General features: G+C 48.3%; 1 protein-coding gene across 3 annotated transcripts in view; it reads left to right on the top strand.

Moving 5' to 3' along the window:
* Positions 1 to 23,097, top strand: part of LOC146334083 (RNA polymerase II elongation factor ELL-like) — a 66,307-nt gene that overhangs the window by 27,462 nt on the left and 15,748 nt on the right. For 2 of the 3 annotated variants that reach the window (XM_084825021.1, XM_084825019.1), the window contains exons 3-8: positions 3,984 to 4,105; positions 8,428 to 8,591; positions 12,688 to 12,941; positions 13,828 to 13,952; positions 16,769 to 16,865; positions 18,158 to 18,629. In XM_084825021.1, the coding sequence (XP_084681147.1) occupies positions 3,984 to 4,105; positions 8,428 to 8,591; positions 12,688 to 12,941; positions 13,828 to 13,952; positions 16,769 to 16,865; positions 18,158 to 18,629 (1,234 nt within the window). The remainder of the gene's footprint in view (positions 1 to 3,983; positions 4,106 to 8,427; positions 8,592 to 12,687; positions 12,942 to 13,827; positions 13,953 to 16,768; positions 16,866 to 18,157; positions 18,630 to 23,097) is intronic. The other variant, XM_084825020.1, reaches the window with a different exon arrangement.

The raw sequence follows: 23,097 nt of genomic DNA, 5'->3' as shown, positions 1-23,097 counted from the left end.
TACCTCTATTTGAAACCACACACGGAGCCTGACAAACCTCAGACGTTTACACGGAGTCTGACAAACCTCAGACGCTCCGAAGGCAACTCAAACAGAAAGACAGAAGGGAAATCAAGTACTTACTCCGCCCAGCACCCTAGTGCCGTCTCTTCAGACCCATTCAGCCTGGTTGACTCAATCAATGGAGTCCACGCCTTTAACCTCCTGGGTGTCCCGACCCCCGTTCTCTGGAGCCGTGGCAGACCTCAAAGGCGGTCTGGCGCGCCCCACAGGCACCTTTGCCGGTTCTGTCGTTTGACCCCAGGGTGGTCCAAGGGACTCCTGGCTGCTCGCCAGTTTGTTGCACAAAATGCTAGTTTCGCCCCCTGGAGGCTAGTCCAATTTGCCCCAAAGAGGAGAGTCAACTTCAGGCTGGGTCCAACTCAATTTTATTGTTTGCAAACAGTTCGACAAAGGAGCTCACGCTCAAAGCAGAGTCGACCCTGGGCAACCTCCGCGCTACAGTTTTATCACTTAGCTTGCATTCCTCAGCCAGTGTGTTACTTTTGATTGGTTGCCAGCGGTTTGCTTAGCAACCTTATCTTAGGGTTACTGTCTGCTCATTCCAGGCATGCGCAGCTCTTACAGTACTATGTGCTGCTTAAGACACATACAATGGCTTTTAGGTTACATTTTTACTACACTGGGCAGAGAACAACAGAATGAAATTTAATAGGGGTAAATGCCAAGTTCTGCACCAAGGAAAGAGAAACCAAATGCACAGTTACAAGATGGGGGATATGTGGCTCAACAACACTACAAGTGAGAAGGATCTTGGAATTGTTGTCGATCACAAGCTGAATATGAGCCAACAATGTGATGTGGCTGCAAAAAAGGCAAATGGCATTTTGGGCTGCATTAATAGAAGCCTAGCTTCCAAATCCCGGGAAGCACTAGTCCCCCTCTACTCAGCACTGGTTAGGCCAGTTCTGGGCACCACACTTTAAGCAGGATGCAGACAAGCTGGAGAGGGTTCAGAGGAGGGCAGCCAAGATGATCAGGGGACTGGAAACAAAGCCCTACGAAGAGAGACTGAAAGAACTGGGCATGTTTAGCCCAGAACAGAAGACTGAGGAGAAATAGGATAGCGCTCTTCAAGTCCTTGAAAGGTTGTCCCAGAGAGGAAGGCCAGGATCTCTTCTCCATCATCCCCGAGTGCAGGACATGGAATAATGGGCTCAAGTGACAGGAAGCCAGATTCCGGCTGAACATCAGGAGAAACTTCCTGCCTGTTAGAGCAATACAACAATGGAACCAATTACCGAGGGAGACGGTGGGCTCTCCCACACTGGAGGCCTTCAAGATGAGGCTGGACAGCCATCTGTCAGGGATGCTCTGACTTGGATTCCTGCATTGAGCAGGGGGTTGGACTCGATGGCCTTGTAGGCCCCTTCCAGCCCTACTATTCTATGATTCTATTCCTGGTGCTGCTTAGTAGAAACCAGGCATTTTCTCATTTCTGTATCATTTCGAGCAATTGCTGGTAAGAGAGCAAAAGTCGCAGCTGCAGCCGTTCTATTTTTAAGGGCAGGTGGCAGCCAGAGAAATAAACAGCAGCAGCATCTCCCTGCCCTCAGAGAGTGCCTGCCGCCTCTGCTGAGCAGCCCAGAGTCCCTCAAGCGTCTGCCGTAAATCATTCCCAGGAACCGCTGGTGAGATCCGCTCCACCACCAAAACAAGCCTGGCCTCTTAACATAAATGTTAATAAGGGACTGGAAGTGGCGTGGCGTGGCCCTTTCCCCCGCCTCTCTTTGTGAGGCTGTCAAAGGAATTCTGCAAAAGTACCAAAAGTATCATAAATCGGGCGGGGGTGTGTGTTTCCATCAGGAACCGCCGCTCTGTGCCCAGGTGGCCTTGTTTGCTTGTAGGCCCTGTGTGGAGTCAAGGGCTTTGTTTGGGTTAATGCCTCCTTGCATGGAGAAAACCAGCTTCTCAGGGTTTTTCCCTGACAGGCTATTTTTCTACATGCGGGGTGTCTTTGATTGTTCTTTTCATAGGGAAGCATTTAAATAGTTGGTGGGAACAATGCAAAGGGCCTACTCTGTGACAGCCCCAGAACTCCTTCCCCCAAGAGATCCACCGTTCCCCTTCTCCTTTGGTCTTTGTTGCCAGTTAAAGATTTTTCTCCTTAGATTCCTGCATTGAGCAGGGGGTTGGACTCGATGGTCTTATAGGCCCCTTCCAACCCTACTATTCTATGATTCTAAGCGTTTAGTTTGCCTTTTGTTTGATTTCTTTCCTTTTCCCCTGATCCCCTCTTTTCTTGTCTCCCTCTCATAGTTTTGATTTACTCTGCTGTCATCTACTGGCTGATTATGATTTGGCTGTATTTATTTTTTCGGGATTTCTTTTCAAACATTGTAAGCTATTTTGAACATTCCTTGTTGGAGGGGGGAGGCAAGTTAAAAGCCCCATCAATAAATGCAGACAGGTTGTAAAAGAATGACTACAATTCAGATATTTAAACATGGACACATACCGAAACTGTGTTCAACCTCCCTGGGGGGTTCCCCCCGCCTCCCCTGGTCTCCAGTGAGTTGCAGCGCACGTCATCAGTCTTTCTGCCTCCCCCCACCCCCCATTTCTCACTACTTGTTTCCCAAACTTCAGCGTTTGGTCATTTTTAACAGGTTAGATTAAACTTCAGATTGTCGTGCTTAAAAACAAAATTACTGTTTTTTTAATGCAAGTACCATCTTGGGAGAGGCATTCTCTCCCATGCAAGAGGCATGCCTCATCTTAGAATAGCTCTCCTAGGCTCGGGGGCAAAGCCTCCACTTTGCACACAGAAGGTCCCAAGTTCAAGCCCCAGAGCATGTCCAAGGAGTTCAGGTAGCAACTGATGGAATGCCCTGGGAAGAGCTACCAGTCAACGTAGACACTGGGGCTGTTCACACAACATGCTAACCCCCACTCAGCGGTTGTATGTGGTTTGTTGTTGAACCATGGGTTGTTGGTTGAACCATGAGTTAGCGTGATGTCTGAACCAGGGACATTTTTCCACAGGGTGGCTTGTTAACCCTGCAGTGTGACTTGTTAGCCACCCTAACAACCCAACAGTTAGCCATGGGTTCTCAGGGTGGCCTGTTCGAGAAAAATAAGCCACACTGCGGAAAATGCCCTGGGTTCAGACAACCTGCTAACCCACGGTTCGACAAACCACACTCAACCACTGAGTGTGGGTTAGCGTGTTGCGCAAACCCAGTCGTTCATTGGGCTAGGAAAGGAGTGGGCAACCTTTTTGAGGTGGGAGCTGCATTGGCTCTGGCAGAGCCCTTTGGCGGGCGCACGAGTGAGTGGGGCTTGTGAGTGGAACCAGAGCAAAAGCAGTCATTGGAAGGGTGAGATTAAAGACCCCCCCCCCCCCCGGTGATCCTGATGCTCTTAGCAGTGGAGAAGCAGCAGTCTTGATTGGGATCACGGATGTGGGGAGAAAGAGGTGTTAACCTCCCCCCACGGCCCAGTGATCCTGACCAAGATCTCTGTTTACCCATGGCTTATAGTGGGTGGGCTTCTGGGGACGATGTGGACCACACCAAGAGTGTCTGAGAGCTGCATCTGCTACACAGATTGCCATATGTGGGCTAGATGGATGACTGCCGCGACCTGGCATACGTAGCGTGCCTCTTTGAAGGATGCACAGGCATGCCTCTGGAGGGGGTAGGCCCTTCTTTGCCTCAGGTGTTTATGCAGAGACTGAGCTGTAACCACACCCTGCAGCACAGAGCCTATGTTGAACAGGCCAGATGAACTCCGAGGACCCTTCCAACCCTATGATTCTGTACATTTTCCTGTAGAACTCTTTCTTTTTCCTCCTAGGCAAAGGAATGCCAATTTAATAATTTGATTCATCTAAAACTCCTGCGATAATTGGCTATGGATTCTTGAGGATGTTCTGCTTGTCTCCCTCGCTGTTTAACTTCGCCGCTTTTCTTTTTCGACAGCACATCTCGATCCCCAGACCGGACTGCCTGACAGGAGCCCGAGTGTTCTCATTTTATCTCTCCCATATCGGCAAAGACAGCCCCCAGGGGAGTTTTGACTGCATCCAGCAGTATGTGTCCAGGTGAGTGGTGCTCTTCAGCTCCGAGAAGAACGGGGGGTTGCCGCAGATTCTTCCAGATGAGCAGAATGCATCTGCGCCTGATCCTGCAACTCTTTTTAAAAAGTATTGTTTAGCTTTATTCCTGTGGTAGCACCCTGATTTCAGAATGCCCTCCCAAAAGAGATCCAGTTGATCCCCAAATGTTACCTTTTGTCCGAGTATTTTAAAAATTTGACCTTTTACAGTGCAGTGCCAAACAAGCCTACTCAGAAGTAAACCGCATAGAATTCAATGGCACTTACTCTCATGTTAACGTGTATAGGATTTAACTATTTATTTTTAAACTGAATTGACCCTTGTGTTTTTGTTCAGCTTCTCAGTTGAAGGGTTGCTGTTTTAATTTGTCTTTTAACGTATCATTCTGTATCGTTTTTATATTGGGTTTATTCGTTCATTTGTTTGTTTAATGCTGTGTACACTGGTTCTATGAAGACCTACAATGCCATCTAAAACTAACACCAAAAAAAGATGTCCTTTTCATCATAGGGGATTGGAATGCTAAAGTAGGAAGTCAAGAAATCACCGGGATAACAGGCAAGCATGGCCTTGGTGTACAAAATGAAGCAGGACAAAGGCTAATAGAGTTCTGCCAAGAGAACACGCTGATCATAGCCAACACTCTTTTCCAACAGCACAAGAGGCGACTCTACACATGGACATCACCGGATGGTCAATATCGAAATCAGATTGATTATGTCCTTTGCAGCCAAAGATGGAGAAGCTCCATACAGTCAGTAAAAACAAGACCTGGAGCTGACTGTGGCTCAGATCATGAGCTGCTTCTTGCAAAATTTCAGCTTAAATTGAAGAATGTAGGGAAAACCACTAAACCATTCAGGTATGAACTAAATCATATCCCTTGTGAATATACAGTGGAGGTGATGAATAGATTTCAGGGATTAGACCTGATAGACAGAGTGCCTGAGGAACTATGGACGGAGGTCCGTAACATTGTTCAGGAGGCAGCAACTCAATCCATCCCAAAGAAAAAGAAATGCAAGAAAGCCAAGTGGCTGTCTGATGAGGCTTTACAAGTAGCTGAGGAAAGAAGGGCAGCGAAAAGCAAGGGAGAAAGGGGAAGATATACCCAACTGAATGCAGAGTTCCAGAGAATAGCAAGGAGAGACAAGAAGGCCTTCTTAAATGAACAATGCAAAGAAATCGAGGAAAACAACAGAATGGGAAAGACTAGAGATCTCTTCAAGAAAACCGGAGATCTCAAGGGAACGTTTTGTGCAAAGATGGGCATGATAAAGGACAAAGAAGGCAGGGACCTAACAGAAGCAGATGAGATTAAGAAGAGGTGGAAAGAATACACAGAAGAACTATCCAGGAAAGATCTGAATGTCCCTGATAGCCATGATAGTGCGGTCACTCAACTTGAGCCGGACATCCTCGAGAGTGAAGTCAAGTGGGCCTTAGGAAGCGTTAGTAACAACAAAGCTAGCGGAGATGACAGTATTCCAGATGAGCTATTTAAGATCCTAAAAGATGATGCTGTTGAAGTGCTGCACTCAATATGCCACCAAATTTGGAGCACTCAACAGTGGCCACAAGACTGGAAAAGGTCAGTTTACATTCCAATTCCAAAGAAGGGCAATGCCAAAGACTGTTCAAACTACCGTACAATTGCGCTCATTTCACGTGCCAGCAAGGTGATGCTCAAAATCCTACAAGCTAGGCTTCAGCAGCATGTGAACCGAGAACTACCGGAAGTACAAGCTGGGTTCTGAAGAGGCAGAGGAACTAGAGATCAAATCGCCAACATTCGCTGGATCATGGAGAAAGCAAGAGAATTCCAGAAAAATGTCTATTTCTGCTTCATTGACTACGCTAAAGCCTTTGATTGTGTGGATCACAACAAACTGTGGCAAATTCTGAAAGAGATGGGCGTACCAGACCACCTTACCTGTCTCCTGAGAAACCTGTACGAGGGTCAAGAAGCAACAGTAAGAACCGGACATGGAACAACCGATTGGTTCAAAATTGGGAAAGGAGTACGCCAAGGCTGCATATTGTCGCCCTGCTTATTTAACTTATATGCAGAGTACATCATGAGAAATGCCGGGTTGGATGACTCACAGGTCGGAATTCAGATTGCTGGGAGAATTATCAACAACCTCAGATACGCAGATGATACCACCCTAATGGCAGAAAGCGAAGAGGATCTCAAGAGCCTCTTGTTGAGGGTGAAAGAGGAGAGTGCAAAAGCTGGTTTGAAACTCAACATTAAAAAACCTAAGATTATGGCATCTGGCCCCATCACTTCCTGGCATATAGAATTTATTTTCTTGGGCTCCAAGATCACCGCAGACGGTGACTGTAGCCGTGAAATTAAAAGACGCTTGCTCCTTGGGAGGAAAGCTATGGCAAACCTAGACAGCGTAGTATGAAGCAGAGACATCACCTTGCCGACAAAGGTCCGTCTAATCAAAGCTCTGGTTTTCCCAGTAGCAACGTATGGCTGTGAGAGCTCGACTATAAGGAAGTCTGAGCGCCGAAGAATTGATGCTTTTGAACTGTGGTGCTAGAGAAGACTCTTACGCGTCCCCTGGACTGCAAGGAGGTCAAATCAGTCCATCCTAAAGGAAATCAACCCTGACTGCTCAATGGAAGGACAGATACTGAAGCTGAAGCTCAAATATTTTGGCCACCTAATGAGAAAACTCCCTGGAAAAGACCCTGATGCTGGGAAAGATTGAAGGCAAAAGGAGAAGGGGACGGCAGAGGATGAGATGGCTAGATAGCATCCCCGATGCAATGAACATGAATTTGAGCACGCTCCGGGAGAGAGCGGAGGACAGGAAGGCCTGGCGTGCTCTGGTCCATGGGGTCACGAAGAGTCGGACGCGACTTAACGACTGAACAACAACACCGCCCTGGGACCCCTTGTGGATGAAGGGCGGTTTATAAATTCTACAAAGAAATAAATATCAACATGTTGGGTGAAGCAGAAGAGAAAACCAAAAGAAAGCAAAACTCTGGTGCTGGGTAGTACAAATTATTTATTTGTTTGTTTATTTATACCCCGCCTTTTTTCCTCCCTAAGGATCTCAAAGCGGGTTACATAATCCTCCTCTCCCTTTTATCCTCACAACAACAGCCCTGTGAGGTAAGTTGGGCTGAGAGTCTGCAACCGGCCCAAAGTCACCCAGTGAGCTTCCATGGATGATGTACTATAATTATGTATTATAGGTCAACGCATGTCAGATTCTGAAATGCTGTGAGAAGTTTAAAAGACATTGTAACTGAGCTTATCTAAGGCAGAAGGCCTCACAAACCTGTCATAAGGTTTTGCTTACATGCAAGAGCAGCATAGATAGAATAAGAGAGTATAGATAGGTATAGAACAGCTAGCTAAGAGAGGCAAGGATTGGTTCTATAGGCCTGATCAAAGATTGGGGCTAGCTTGAGCCAGAGTGAGTTTCAGGAAGTTGCTGGTAGCAAAGTCATTTGACTTCACTAAAGAGAGAAGTTTAAGGGAAAGGTTTGTGGTTGATGCACATTTTTTAGATCCGTTACCAACGGCAGGATGCAAAGACAGGATGCTTAAGGAGACACCGGGGGACATTTTGACTTTCTTTGGAATTAACAAAGAAGTCAGCAATGATGTTAGTAGATGGGAGGTGCGTAGATTTTAGAGTAAGGGGCTTAGAATGAGCCAGGACACCTTATCATCACCAATCAGCAAGCTTAAAACATAAAAGTTACCAGGTATGGAAATAGGTGTGGAAACTAGCATATTACAAGGGTATAAAACACAGCCTCACCCCAGGTGCCATGTTTTACCTTCGTTCAGGTTTCCTGGGATCTTTTCCACACCCCTTACAAAGGGTCTTTAAAGGAAAACCGATCCTCCGCTGATGAATTTAGTCAGCTAATTCTATTCTTATTCTATTTCTGTATTAAGTAGGAAAGCTGTGTGTTCCTGTTACCTTTTTTGAATAAAAGCATGCTGTTCTATTTTAAACTGTTGTCTGCATGAATGGAAATCAGTGAATCTCGGCATCAAGGCAACCACTTCTAGCCTGTGCCAAATTTTAGTAGATAGGAGGTGGGAACCTGTCAGTATTTTAAACAGATAGTTTGAGTCGAAATCACCAGTAAATTTGATTTCCTTCCACCGCGTTGAGCTATAGCGAATACTTCACACTATCCAGCGCCTGAGTTTGCCCTTTTGGAGGGTCTAATTTTTGAGGCACTAGGGTTTTTCCCCCATTTCACAAAGCAGAAGAAATCAGGTTGCTGCCCCGAGGGGCTTACAGTCCACTCTTTTCCCGCAGCAGTGGGCACATCCAGCTGGATTGTCTTGGCAGCATCCAGCACAAGATCACCATCTGTGCCACTGACGAATCCTACCAGAAAGCAAAGCAGAGCATGGCCCTGGTGGAAGAGGAGACGCGCAGCCGGGGAGCTATCGTCATCAAGCCGGGGGGCCGCTACGTGGGTAAGGGGCACTTTGCCTTTCCGTCTTCGTAGCAAGCTGGGTGAATGTTTCTGAGCTTGGCAACTTGAGAGGGTGAATATGAGCCAAAAATGTGATGTGGCTGCAAAAAAGGCAAATACGATTTTGGGGATGCAGTAATAGAAGCATAGCTTCCAAATCCCGGGAAGTACTAGTTCCCCTCTACTCAGCACTGGTTAGGCCTCATCTGGAGTACTGTGTCCAGTTCTGGGCACCACACTTTAAGAAGGAAGGATGCAGACAAGCTGGAGAGGGTTTAGAGGAGGGCAGTGAAGATGATCAGGGGACTGGAAACAAAGCCCTATGAGGAGAGACTGAAAGAACTGGGCAGATGAGGCCTAACCAGTGCTGAGTAGAGGAGAACTGGTACTTCCCGTGACTTGGAAGCTATACTTCTATTAATGCAGCCCAAAATTGCATTTGCCTTTTTTGCAGCCGCATCACATTTTAACCTCCTACTTCAGGGCTGGGCCACTTGTGGCCTTCCAGACATCTTGGCTTACAAATCCCATCATCCTTTACCATTGGTTATGCTGGCTAGGGCTGATTGGAGTCATAGGTTGGCCACCAATTGCCCATTCTGGTCTACATGTTGTGGTTTTGAAACATTTTTCACGATAACCATAGCAGCTATTGTGAACATTTTAAAAAATCCCCTTACTTTTTAAAAAGAAAGGAAGAAAAGAAGGTGTGGAATCCCTATCAGAGATGCTGTAGAAGCAGATTTTTTCCCAGGGGCAGGAGGATTAGACTAGATGACCTTCAAGGCCCTTTTCTCCCATGGCAGCCATTTTGTGGCAGTGCCCAGGACAATTTCTCAAATTATCAAAGGCCCCCAAAGTGGCCTCCCCCTGCCCTAAAACATTGACGCTGAAGTCACTCTGTGTATTGTCCAGAGATCTGGGTCCTGTGAGGCAGTCCCATGGGGAGTGAAACCCGGCAGGGAGCCACCCTGCAACGTTCTCCAAATGATCCCTCTGAACCTGCTCTCTGATGCTGCTATGTGAAATGATTTCTAGGCCGCCTTTGAGGATGGAAACGCCTCATGCCCCAGATCTCTCAGAGAGACTCCCTGGCGTTGGCCACTGCCTCCCCCCACTCCTTGGAGAGCCTGAGTCTGCACGCAGCTATGCTTTCCGGGTGGCTGAGTTTATCCCTGACTCATCTTTTCTTTTAGTCAGCCAAGCACATCAGGAAGGAAGTATCATGTTTTCCTGTGTTCTGGGAAGAACGCACGACTTGCTGGGGCAATCCTTATCAGTTAGCGGTGGAGGAGGTTGTCCTACTCCCCGGTCCCCCTAGGCAGTGAGCTTATTGAAATGAAAGTTCAGCGCGAGGGGGGAGAGGACAGGCTTCTGGTCATTCCTCTTCTGCAAAAATAAGTGTGTCACTTTTTTTTTTTATAAAGTACCTCCAAAAATCTAAGCTTGCCTTCCCAACTCTGGTGCCCTCCACACATACCAGACATCAGCTCCCATCAGCCACAGCCAGTGGTCAGGAATCCTGGCACTTGTCGTGCAAAACTTCTGGAGGGCACCAGGTTGCTAAAGCGAAAAGCCAAAGGCAAGCTTTCCGATCTAGCGAGAATTGTTTTTAAAAACAAAAAGGAAGGTAGATGCAGAAGGGACAGGAAAGCCCCTTCATGTCAGCAAACGATCAACACAACTCTTGCCCCATATCTGCTTTTCGACACAAGTCACTTTGCTTCTAGCCCTTTGTCTCATCCTGGGTCAGAATTGGGGAGCCGTATATGTCACAACAAAAGAACATGGGGCGCAGTCCCATCGGGACGCCTGTCTACCTCTGAACTCGAAGGCTGACGGACATCCTATGCGGAGTGGGGGCAGCACGGAGGCGGTTTTGCTAGGTGGGCTTTTTCGCCCGCCTAGCTGGGGCTCTGCAGGCAGGGAGGGAGGCTAGCGAGGTCAGAGGAGTCTTCATAAGCCAGCCTCCCCAGTCCCCTTTCTGCCCACAGAACTGTCCCCTTTCTCCTCTCCGAGGTCGCTTTTGCAAGCTCGGAGAGGTGGCCAGCACAGTTCTCTCTGTGCCAGCAGGGGGAGGGGCTCGGAGCTCAGACTTATCCTATCCCCCCACGACACTGTCTAGGGGCCATGGGATTGCTCTTCCCAGGGAGCCTTGGGGAATCTTGGGGGCAGGGTAAACTACGGGGAAATCTCCCACCCCCTGGTTCTGTGATGCTGCAGTGCTGAAATTGGGGGCTGGGGCAGTGGTACCTTATGTAGTGCGTAGAGAGGGGCAGTTAGCCCCCTCCTCACCCTGAATGGGAGATTTCAGGGGGCTCGTGTGCTTTTTCCCCAATTAGCCATTATTTTATATATTTATTTATTCTAACTTATTAATCTGCAACATAACCAAAAAACCCCAAACAAACAGCAGCACCCTGGTGTCAATTCACAATGCCATGAACAAAAATTCAACATTCATATCTTAGATATACGTATTACTATAAGCAGTCCGTGTGTCTGAATAGGTATCCAGGTGAGATTGATGCTGGTAGGATATATGTTCAAATGTAGGGAAAGCAGGAAGATTCTCAAACCACTGGACAATAGATGGTGGGTGTTTATCCTCCCAAGCTTATAATATAAGGGCACAATCCTATGTGGGTTTAGACAGACAAAAGTCCTACAACTCCCAGCATGCCCCAGCCAGCCTTTGGCATGCTGGGAGTTGTAGGACTTTTGTCTGTCTAAACATGCATAGAATTACACCCTAAGTGTGTTTGCAACTATAAGCTCTCTACTGTCACTGTCTGTCTATTACTCCTCATGCCACAGAAATACAACTTCGAAGCACATGGGCATCTGCAAATATCAAAGATGGTTACCGCCTGTCCTCGTTCTGATGGGTATTGTTTACGTGTACAAGGTCTTAAGCCTAGAGCAGCCTTTCCTGACCTGTAAAGCCCTACTCAGCTTGGGACCAGGCTGTTTGAAAGACCACCTTCTCCCTTAGGAGCCCGCCTGGGTTTTCAGATTCTCAGGAGAGGGCTTCCTTTCTGTCCTGCCACCATCAGAGGCACAGCAGGCAGGAACATGAGACAGGGCCTTCTCAGTGGCTGCACCCAGGCTCAGGAGCTCCCTGCAACGGGAAGCCCAGGTAGCACCATCTTCGTTGTCCTTCCACCGGCAGGCAAATAAGTTTGTATTCAGACAGGCTTTTGGATTTTTGGCCCATGCTGAAGTAGGTTTTAACTGGAGGGTGCTTTTGTATTTCTTGATATGTTTTTAATTCTACTTATATATTGTAGTTACAATTTTATGTTTTATTTTCTACTTTATTAGCCGCCTCGAGTAGTATTTGGCATGGTAAAGCAGAATAAATTTTTTTGATAAATGAGGAGGAGGTAGGAGGGCACAAGGGATTGGACAGACACCCACGAGGTCTAATCGAGAAGGCAATGAGGACCTCAGCTAGACCTATGGAGACACGGGAAAACCTTCTTGGAGTTTGTCGGGAGAAGGAAAGGGAGAACGGGGAGTGAAAAAGGGGAAACCTTCTTGGAGTTAGTGGAGAGAAGGAAAGGAAGAACGGAGAGCGAAAAAGGGAAAACATTTTTGGAGTTAGTGGGGAGAAGGAAAGGAAGAACGACGAGCGAAAAAGGTTGGAACACTAATATACATATCCCAAGCCAAAGAGAATAAAGGGGGACTCTTTTGATGTCTGCTGTGCTCAGGGAGTTTGTTTTGTGAACCAGGGTACTAGAATGATGGGGACTTTTCCTTAAAGATTACCCACTGTCCTGGCTCGCAAAATACAGGCTGCTAAGGGCAGAGGAAGAGCGATAATGGGGTGGGGAGGGGGGAGGTTGGCAATGCCTTAAGAAATTTCCTATGTACAAAATCATAAAACTGGAGCTGGAGGAAGAAGGTAGCCTAGGAGACTTTAGAAGGAGGATGCGGAGACAGGGAAACTGACTGTGAGAGAGCAATTCCCTCGGGGGGCAGAAGGGGAAAGAACCCCCAGGGGAACATGAACTGAACGATCGGAAAGTCTTCCTTTTTAAGGCGCAACTGGATCCTGTTGACCAGGCTTCTGTTTTCTCCCGCCCCCCCAGGCAAGACAGTCAAAGTGCACAAGCCCACGCCGGGGGTTTCCGACGCCGTCCCCTCACGGATACACCCGACGCCCATCAAGATCCCCAGCGTCATGAAGAAGAGCAACAGCGCTGTCTCTGGCCGGCCTTTCAGGGACCGGGTGATGCACTTGCTGGCCCTCAAGCCTTACAAGAAGCCGGAGCTGCTCCTGCGTCTGCAGAAGGATGGCCTTTTGCCGCAGGATAAGGATGCCCTGGACAGTCTCCTGCAGCAGGTGATTCTGGGCCCGCCGCATTGTCCCAGAAACACCCACGCCCCCTTTTGCTGTTGTTCCACATGCAAGAGGCAAAGAGACGAAGTAACCTTCGTGGAGGATCCTTCATGGCCATCAGCCGCAATATCTGTAATGGTGGCCTGGAGGAAGCCATGAAGACTCCACAGGCCAGATGGGGAACCCTCTGAAGGCCAGCTTAGCCCCTGCAGGCTGGAGGTCCCCCACCCTTGATCTCAGCGGAGCCTCTGTTGGCAGAGGTGGTCTGCCTCCAAAAGCTCAACACTGTCACCCCCGTGCTTTTTTGGCTATCTTGCTGATGGCAGTTGGAAACAGTGTGCTGGGTTAGGGGGGCCTAATGAGAGATTTTGAAATGCTGATGGGAAGGGTGGCGTCAGAGTGAGTCAGGCAGGGCGATACATAGGGGTGTATATCCCCATTCCTCTTCGGTTTCTGAGCCCTTGCATGGATGGGTATGTACTCTGTGCCTCAAGAAACGATAATCCTTGGGCCAGTATAATGTACAGAGCTGTTCCCCCACCACAACCCCAATTGCAATTCTGTTGTTCAGGTTTTTAAAATGTTGGCCTCTCTTCCCTGGCAAGTAACAGAGAAGAGGAGCCTTCCCCAGGCTGACAGGGGTTTTGCTCCACATCCAGGAGGACTAGAACCTTTTCAAAATGCATAAGCATAGCCTTTTCTAGTTTGCCAAATCTTGCCTGGGAAGGAGGGCGTAGCATGCAAAAGCCAGGGAGGTGTGGGGCTCGTGCAGCCCCTGTGAAATGAACTGCTTCATTAGCAGTGACAGGGCTGCAGGGTTACCTGGTCTCTCTCAAGCTTCCCATGCCGAATGTGTAAAATCAACTTTCCTCTCCTCCTTGTCCTGCAGGTTGCAAACATGAACGCCAAAGACAGCACGTGCACCCTGAAAAATTATCTTCACAAAGAGCTGCAGAAGGACTGGCCTGGCTACTCAGAAGAAGACCAGCAGCTGCTGAAGAGGATCCTTTTCCGGTAGTAGTTATAGTGTCTCTCTCTTAGGATTGGGGCCATTCAGTTGGTGCACTTTTAAAGCAGCCTCTGTGCTTTCATCTTTAGTATTTTTCGAGTCCTAGGTTCAAATCCCTCACTCAGCCACAAAGCTCCATGTTTTTTTTGTGAGGAGGGGGCAACCATGCACCCCAGGGACTGGGCAAAAGGTAGATCTCCAGATGTTTGGGACCTCTAACTCCCAGAAGCCCCTGCCAGCGTGGCCAAGGGCTAAGAATGCTGGGAGTGAGAAGTCCAAAAACATCCGGAGATCTTCTTTCTGCCCTTGGCGTACGCTACCCTCAAGCCCGTGGAGGAAGGTTAGGAGAAAACAATGTTACAAATGAACCAGTCCAGATATTGCTGCAGAGGGGATCTCGGCAGCAAACCCTCCTTGCGTTTGGACCCATGCAAACATAGCTGCTCCCCCCGCCCCCCCAGCAGAAGATGGCATCGGGCTCAAGATTTGCAGCTTCCATTTCTTTTCCTTTGATTTTTGAAAAGCCACGTTTCTAGTCCTCATTATTTGTGAAGAGGAAGCTTGTAATTCTGTGGGCAGTGCCTGCTTGAAATCTCAAGAGGCCAGGGAGGTGGTAAGGTAAGATTTCCAGCAAGTGGAGGGGGGGCCGGAATCAGACAGCCATCTCTCTCCTATGGACAAACAAACAGAACAACTCTGCTTTTCTAAGTGCCGAATGTGGATTACCTGGGTGCAGAATTATTATTTTTTGACACGGAGAGTGCCTGGCCCTAGTCGGAGCCCTCCGGGCCTGGTTGCCTTGGCTTTGTTTGCCCAGTAGGCCGTATCCTTCCCAACATCTATTTTTAGGCTGCTGCTCACCCAAATGCCACCTTGTCCTCTGGAGGAGGAGTACTTGAGTCAATATACCGCCCCCACCCCAGTGGCACAATTTTGTGCAGGCCGTTTGTAGTCTGTAATTTTCCGTTTAATTGCAGCCTGGCTCTTAATACATTCCAGACCCTCTTGGTTTGCCAAAGGAAATTCCTGGCATTTCAGGTTCTCGTTAAACCAGCAGCGTCTCCTCTCTGAGCGAAGCAGGCTTTACAGATGGCGGAAACTGCTCAAAGAGGAGAGGGAGGAAAGGAAAGAGAGAAGCAGGTTCTTGTCTGCCTTCACCAAAGAGCAACAACCCTGCAGTAGAAACACAAAAGGGGGAAGCTGAGACGCCTCTTGCTTAATGGGGCAGGGAAGCAGGGGGTTCAGGTGTCCAGTTCAAGTTTCCCATCTCCCCACCACCACTTCTTCAGCAGGGGCGGCAGGCAGGTTCTGTGTCAGAACTGGGCACCTTTAATTTAGAAAGCATTTTTCAGACTCCAAACTGCAGTGAAATTCTTCTAAATCTGCATTCCGTCCAGCCGGGTCATCATCTATGCCCGCTTGAAAGGATGGGATGTGCTGAATATTTGCCTGCAGATATTTTGGGGGTGAAAGAGGGGGCTGTTGGTAGGGGCTGGAACCCCCCCCCCCCATAAAAGCCTTAAATGTCTACCTCCTTTGGCTGCTGTTCAAAGCCATTGGCAGCAGCGGGTTCTTCTTTTCTCTGATGTTGCTTTCCCACTGCTTTCTCCCCCCGCCCCCGGCTTTCTCCTTCCTTGAGTCACCTGACATCACTGTCACAAAGCCCATTCTGAGTCGGGGCAATTCCTGTCTTTGCTCTGAATGTGCCAACACCTTTGCTCCAGTTAACAGCCCCACACCCCCCCAAAAGCACTAAAAGAGGTCGCTTTTCGTAGTTGATGAAAGCCCTCGCCCCAAAAAAGCTTCTCTCGCTTCTTTTTGGCTCAGCCTTATCCAAGAGATAAGAAGATCAGAAGAGCCCTGCTGGATCAGACCCAGGGTCCATCTAGTCCAGCATTCTGTCCAACCAGCTGTCAATGAGGAACCCACAAGCAGGGCGTGAGCGCAACAGCACCCTCCTGCCCATGTTCCCCAGAAGCTGGTGTCCATAGGCTCACTGCCTCTGGTCCTGGAGGTAGCCCATAGCCATCAGGACTAGCAGCCATTGATCGCCTTCTCCTCCAGGAATTTGTCCAGCCCCCTTTTAAAGCCATCCAAATGGGTGGCCATCACTACATCCTGCGGAAGTGAGTTCCATAGTTTAACTCTGTGCTGTGTGAAGCAGTCCTCCCTTTGATCTGTCTTGAATCCGCAGGTTGGTTGTCCAAACCTGCAACCTGTTGGGGCTTCCGTGAGTCGCCTCTTCAGATCCTCAGGTCAGTTAATTGGACTAACGGAAGTCAAGCCCCCAAATCCAATGTTTTTGGTTTTGGGTAGAACCAGAACAGAACCCAGACCTAAACGCTGTTTTCTTGAATATCCCCTCTGTGCTCTCCAGCAAAAGCTGTTTGTCGTTGTTTTCATACCATTCGTTCTTGTGTTTGTTTTGCAAATTCGTGTTAATGCAGGAGTGCTGAACCGGAAGCAGGTTCCCAGTCCAGCTTCCCCAGATGACCAGTCCCTCCCCCTTTCCCTGGATTGCCAACTGTTTGGTAGTTTCCTCGCTTTTGCACATTCCCCTTCTAAAAGGTTGAAATCCTTCCACTAAGGCTGAGTTACTGGCAGGAAGGGCTTGAAGCCAGGACATAAGTGGGGGGACCATTCTAGATGGTTTTTACCCAATCTTAAAAAATCATCTCATATTTGCTTGCCACGCTGCACCCGTTAGTGTTTTGACTTCTCTGCCATTCATTTGTACCAGAAAGTAGCCCAGCAGAGCAATGCTTTGCGTAGCCTTACGAGCCATGTCTGAACACCCCGCTCCTGCTTTGTTCCCCTGCAGGAAACTCTGCCCTCCGCAGAACACCAGCTGCCCCCCTGAGAACCCTGATCACAGTCCACCAAGGGACAACACAAACATAACTTCCTCCCCTCCCCAGGTAAGTGACAGCTCCTTGCGGGGGGTGCAGAGAGCCGTGGCAGGGGCGCAAGGCCAGTCGGCATTCCTACTTCCAGGCGGGCCAGAGGGTTTCCTAGGCTTTGGGATAAGGCGATAAAACCGGCCTTTCCTGACCTGGGTGCAGATGTGTTTTACTGGCTGGAATCAATGGGAGTTGAAGGGCACCTGGGTTGGGGGAGCCTGATACGCCGCAGAGTAGCAATGTAAATAATATAAATGTCTGTGGATGCGTGGAGAAATTGGGGTGAAAACGTAGGGATGTCAGAGAATTCCGCCACGGATCTCGAGGAGGCTGGATGCCAGCGCATTCAACCCCCCAAAATCGGTGGCGGAATTCTCTGACATCCCCCCCCCCCCCCCCCCCGGGACGAGACTTACCTGGGGTGGATCTTCCTGGCGGTGGCGTCTCTGGCGGCGGTTCGGCGGTGGCGGCCGGTCTTCTGACCGGCTGCCGCCACCACCATTTCCAGTAAAAACAAAAACAAAAACGTGATAGGCTACGTAAATGTTTATGTAGCCTATCACGGCTGACTTAAAAAACAACAACAACAACAATGCGCGGATGCAAATGGCGGTGGCCACGGCCGCTGCCATTTGCGTTCCTTATTTTGGCACGTCTTAGTCTATGTCAAGATTTACGTAGACTAAGATGGCGAAAATAAGGGGAATGCAAATAGCGTAGCGGGTGCTATTTGCGTCCCTTTTTCATTCACTGTTTTAGCCTACGTAAATCTTGACGTAGACTAAGACGTGCCAAAATAAGGAACGCAAATGGCGGCGGCCGTGGCCACCGCCATTTGTATATGCACGTGTTTTTTTTTTAAAGTCAGCCGTGATAGGCTACGTAAACGTTTACGTAGCCTATCACAGCTGACTGCAGGGACGCAAACGGCGGCGGCTACGGCCGCCGCCATTTGCATCCTTGCTAGCCAGCGGCCGGATGTCCAGCTGCTGGCAGCGCTGGCTGGCGGCTCCGCAGAATCCCTGCGGAGCACGGCCGGCCGGCCAGGATTCCGGGGGGGGGGGGAGGAACGGAGCGCCTCCCTCCCCGTCCAGGATTCTGGGGGGAGGGACGGAGCGCCTCCCCCCCCCACCATCAACATAATCCGCGAAAGGTAAGTGCCTTTTGTACATCCCTATGAAAACGGTTTCCCATCTGGTAGGAAGCACAGCCCCCCAGTGGCGATAGATTTAAAGCCTCTGTGTTTCAGGCTTCCCAAGCGAAGATGCTTCTCTTTTAACGCTGTGTTGAATTTCTCCTCATTCCCCCAGAAGCGACCCCAGCCGCTGGAATTCATGGACCCACCAGCCAACAAAAAGTCCCGGATTTCTCACTTCGCCCAAAGGACTCAGGCCGTTCTCAATGGCAAACTGAACTCTGCCAGCGGCAAGGAGGCCTCTTTGGCCGCTCCAGCAGCGCCCGCCGATCTGGTCAGCTCCGGCTCCGTCTTCCCAACCTTGGACTTGCTGAGGCCTCACGACCCGCTCTCTGATGTCAGCAATGACCTTGGCCACAACGGCAAAGACTTTGAGATGGCGGAGCCGGCCGAGAGGTTGGCAGGGGCGGGCTCTGTCCCAGCGAGCAAACACAATTGTGGCATGCACTCAAAGTCCCGGAGGAAGCTCAAGAAGCAGCACCGGGAGAGGGAAAGGAAGGAAGAGCAACAGCAGCAGTCCCGGGAGGAGGCAAACTGTGAACAGAAGAAGGACGTCTCGAACACGGGCCCCACGCAAGACATTGCAGGTGGGTGTGGCGCCAGGAGGCCCGTAGCTTTGAATGACTTGTGAGGTGCTGGCATTTACAGAGGAGAGAGAAACAAATGGCTCTTTCGACAAGCATGCTTCCTTTGTGCCGTTTTTTCCCATTCTAAAAGGCTTAAATTTTATTCATTTATTTAAAACATTGGTATCCCACCCTATATCATTAAGATCTCAGGGCAGCATACAGATAAAATCAGATTAAAAAAGCATACAGATAAAATTTATTTATTTTTTCCAATCTTTTATTGTAGATTTTTACAAAACAAACTGAAAACATAACAAAACCTAAAAAAAAAGCACAAAATAAAAATATGACAAGTTCAAAACTCCTCAGTTTCTAATATTACAATATTTGAGAAAGGAAAAAAAAGAGTGGGGGGGGAGAAATAGGTTACATATAAACTTCAGTGAAAGCAGACCAAATATCTGCATATAAGTCCATCTGCAAGTTACGCCTGTATACCACTCTTTCAGATGTTGCTACTGTTAAGTCTTCGGTCTGTTGCGTTATAGGCGGTGAGCTTTTATCCTTCCAGTATCGTAGTATCAGTCTTTTAGCAACCAAAAGGGTGCAAAAAATCCATTTGCGTTGACCATGTGTTACATTCCAAGAAGCAGGTAAATAGTTTACAAGATAAAATCAATTTAAGCAGTATAAAGCAATAATCATTTAAACAGCTAAAAACATATTAAACCATTAAACAAGCTAATACCAATTAAAATTTAAAACTGTGCTACTTTAGGGAATGCATTTAGCCCTCAAAGGCTATGGTAAAAAGCCATGTTTTTACTTGGCACTGAAATGAGATCAATGTCTGCACCAATCAAGCCTCCAAGGGGAGGGCATTCCACAGCCAGGGGACCACAGCAGAGAAGGCCCTCTCCCACTTCCCACCGTAGTGTATGTCTTGCACTGGTGGGACGCAGAGAAGGGCCCCTCCAACAGATCTCAGTCCTTGGGCAGGCATATATAGGGAGAGGCGCCCCCTCAAATATCGAGGTCCCAAACCGCTTAAGACTTTAAATGTCATCACCAAAACCTTGAATTCCTACCAGAAGCGTATTGGCAGCCAGTGCAATTCCTTTAAAATGTGTCTTATGTGATTTTTAAATGTCTCTCCCAAGGTCCTGGCAGGAAGGGCTTTAACCTAGAACACGGGGTATTTCTTTGCATTTTTGGCCCTTCCCACCCCTGGAAGCGTCTCCAAAATGGCGTCCGGCCCTCAGCCTGAAAGGGGTTCGACAACCCTGGTTTCGACGATGCACATGTTGTGTTGCATGAGGGGGCTTCTGAAAAGAAGCTGCCCATCCCACATGAGAGAAAGATGGACAAGTGGTCTGACCTGGTATTAGGCAGTTTCCTGCACGCTCTTCTGGGCTCATGGCGGACAGAACGGGGACTGGTTTTTTGTGGCCACGCCACCATGGGCTGCTGAGTTACTGGCTGAACCTCCACTATGCGCCAAGAACACTTACACCCCTCTAGGGACAGTGTCACGAACCTTCCCAAACACAGGCGCACGTCCCTCGGGTCACTCGTTGCTAGCCTGGCCAGCGTGGAAGCAGAGATCCAAAGTCCCTTTCGCGCTTCCCACCAAAGATCTTCAGCAGCATGGCACCTCTTTAATTTGGAGCAGCCGAAAAGTCGCAAAGACCTCTTTGGGCTAGGTGTCGAGCAAAAAAGCCAAGGAAGCAGGGGACATATTTTTGCTTGTTCGTTCATTCATTGCATTTCTAAACCATCCAAAAGCCAAAGCTCTCTGGATGGTTTACAAAGATTAGGGTGCAATCTTTGTACTTTTGTAAAGCACCCAGAGAGCTTCGGCTATGGGGCAATATAGAAATGTAATAAATAATAAATAAATGATAATAATTCTATGCATGTTTCGACAAAGACTTTTTTCTGTCAAAACATGCATAGGGTTGTGCTCTGAGATCCTAAAAATACCATATAAAACCATTACCATGCCAAAACATAAAACAGTTTTGCGCAATCAACAACAACAAAATCGCAGGACATGATGCAAATGGCCCCCTCCAGGAAATTCCTGACTTGTGTGGCGGATAACTTACTCCTACAGAAAGTAGAGGAAGGAACTAGAGGATTGGCTATCCTTGACTTGATCCTAACCAACACAGATGACTTAGTGGATAAAGAAGCAGTTACAGGAACTCTGGGGGAAAGCAACCATGTTGTACTTGAGTTCTTGGTTCTAAGGGAAGCAAAAGCCGAGTGTAGTCAAACGCGTACCCTGGATTTTAGGAAAGCAGATTTTAATAAACTTAGAACAATGATCAGTAAGGTCCCATGGCAAGCGACGCTAACAAGAAAAGGAGTCCAAGATGGGTGGGAGCTTTTAAAAAAGGGAATTCTCAAGGCACAATTACAAACAATTCCAACAGGAAGAAAAGGTGGGAGACAACAGAAGAAGCCAATGTGGCGTCACAAAAAGCTTAGGGATGACCTGAAAGCAAAAAAGCACACATATAGGAAGTGGAAGGAAGGCCAAGCAACAAAGGAAGAGTACAGGCAGGTAGCACAGAATTGCAGGGATGGTGTCAGGAAGGCTATAGCTGAGAACGAGCTGAGGTTAGCGAGGGATGCTAAAAACAACAAAAAGGCTTTCTTCAGCTACGTGCATAGTCAAAGGCAGAGGAAAGAAATGGTGGTTCAGCTATTAAATAAGGATGGCAAAACGATAACAGATGACAAAGAAAAGGCAGAGGTGCTCAATTCCTACTTTGGCTCAGTCTTCTCCCAAAAGAGGGTCTATGACCCCCCTGGCAAAGGCGAAGTACAGGCTGAAGGGGCAGGATTGCAGCTTGAGATCGACAGACGTACGGTCAAGGAACACCAAATTACTTTGAATGAGTTCAAATCTCCAAGGCCAGATGAACTGCATCCTAGAGTAATAAAGGAACTGGCAGAAGAACTCTCAGACATTCAATACTGAATAAATTTTGGGGAAATTCTCAAGGGTCGGAGATGGGTTTCTTGGGCTTACCTTACTAATGAGGTGGCCCCTTCATAATGAGCACACGTGTTCTCTTTTCCCTGGGAAAATTCTGGAGCAGATGATCAAGCAATCCATCTGGAAGCACCTTGAAAACAGTGCAGTGGTGACTCGAAGCCAACATGGATTTGTCAAGAACAAGTCCTGCCAGACGAATCTGATCTCATTTTTGGATCAAGTAACCTCCCTTGTGGACCGTGGGAATGCTGTCGACATCATATACCTCGACTTCAGCAAAGCTTTCGACAAAGTGCCCCATGATATCCTGATGAGCAAGCTAGCTCAAGGTGGGCTAGATGAAACAACGATCCGGTGGATCCACAGTTGGCTACAGAATCGGACTCAAAGAGTGCTTATCAATGGGACCTTCTCAAACTGGGGAGAAGGAACGAGTGGGGTACCGCAGGGCTCAGTCCTGGGCCCAGTGCTCTTCAACATTTTTATTAATGACATGGAGGAGGAGGTGCAGGGAACGCTGATCAAATCTGCAGATGACACACAATTGGGCGGGATAGCTAATCCTTTGGAAGACAGAAACAAAATTCAAAGTGATCTGGATAGACTGGAGCGCTGGGCAGAAAACAACAGAATGACATTTTATAGGGATAAATGCCAAGTTCTGCACCAAGGAAAAAGAAACCAAATGCACAGTTACAAGATGGGGGATACGTCGCTCAACAACACTACAAGCGAGAAGGATCTTGGAATTGTTGTCGATCACAAGCTGAATATGAGCCAACAATGTGATGTGTCTGCAAAAAAGGCCAATGCTCTTTTGGGCTGCATTAATAGAAGCATAGCTTCCAAATCCCGGGAAGTACTAGTGTTGCACAAAATGCTAGTTTCGCCCCCTGGAGGCTAGTCCAATTTGCCCCAAAGAGGAGAGTCAACTTCAGGCTGGGTCCAACTCGATTTTATTGTTTGCAAACAGTTCGACAAAGGAGCTCACGCTCAAAGCAGAGTCGACCCTGGGCAACCCCCGCGCTACAGTTTTATCACTTAGCTTGCATTCCTCAGCCAGTGTGTTACTTTTGATGGGTTGCCAGCGGTTTGCTTAGCAACCTTATCTGAGGGTTACTGTCTGCTCATTCCAGGCATGCGCAGCTCTTACAGTACTATGTGCTGCTTAAGACACATACAATGGCTTTTAGGTTACATTTTTACTACAATTCCCCCCTCAAAAGGCTTTTCTCAAATTTATACTCTCTTTGGTCCCGCGGTGGACTATGCACTTAAAGGCGCAAACTATTATCGCTGTGGCATTGACGGTTTTCTCTAAACAGCAAGTGAGGCCTGGGACGCCCTTGTTCTAGCTACTAGAATGTTGACAACAAAAACACTTTTTTTTTGAACTTTTGGAACTCAGTTTTGTTCCGTTCATCAGGAACCCTTGAAAGGAGAGCGCCCTCTTTCTGCAGAGCTACTTGAGTCCTTTCA

This window comes from Heloderma suspectum, chromosome W (genome assembly GCF_057233095.1).
Source record: "Heloderma suspectum isolate Gila_16-S chromosome W, 16-S_ref, whole genome shotgun sequence".
Lineage (NCBI taxonomy): Eukaryota > Metazoa > Chordata > Lepidosauria > Squamata > Helodermatidae > Heloderma > Heloderma suspectum.
This window is presented reverse-complemented; position numbering and strand designations above follow the sequence as displayed.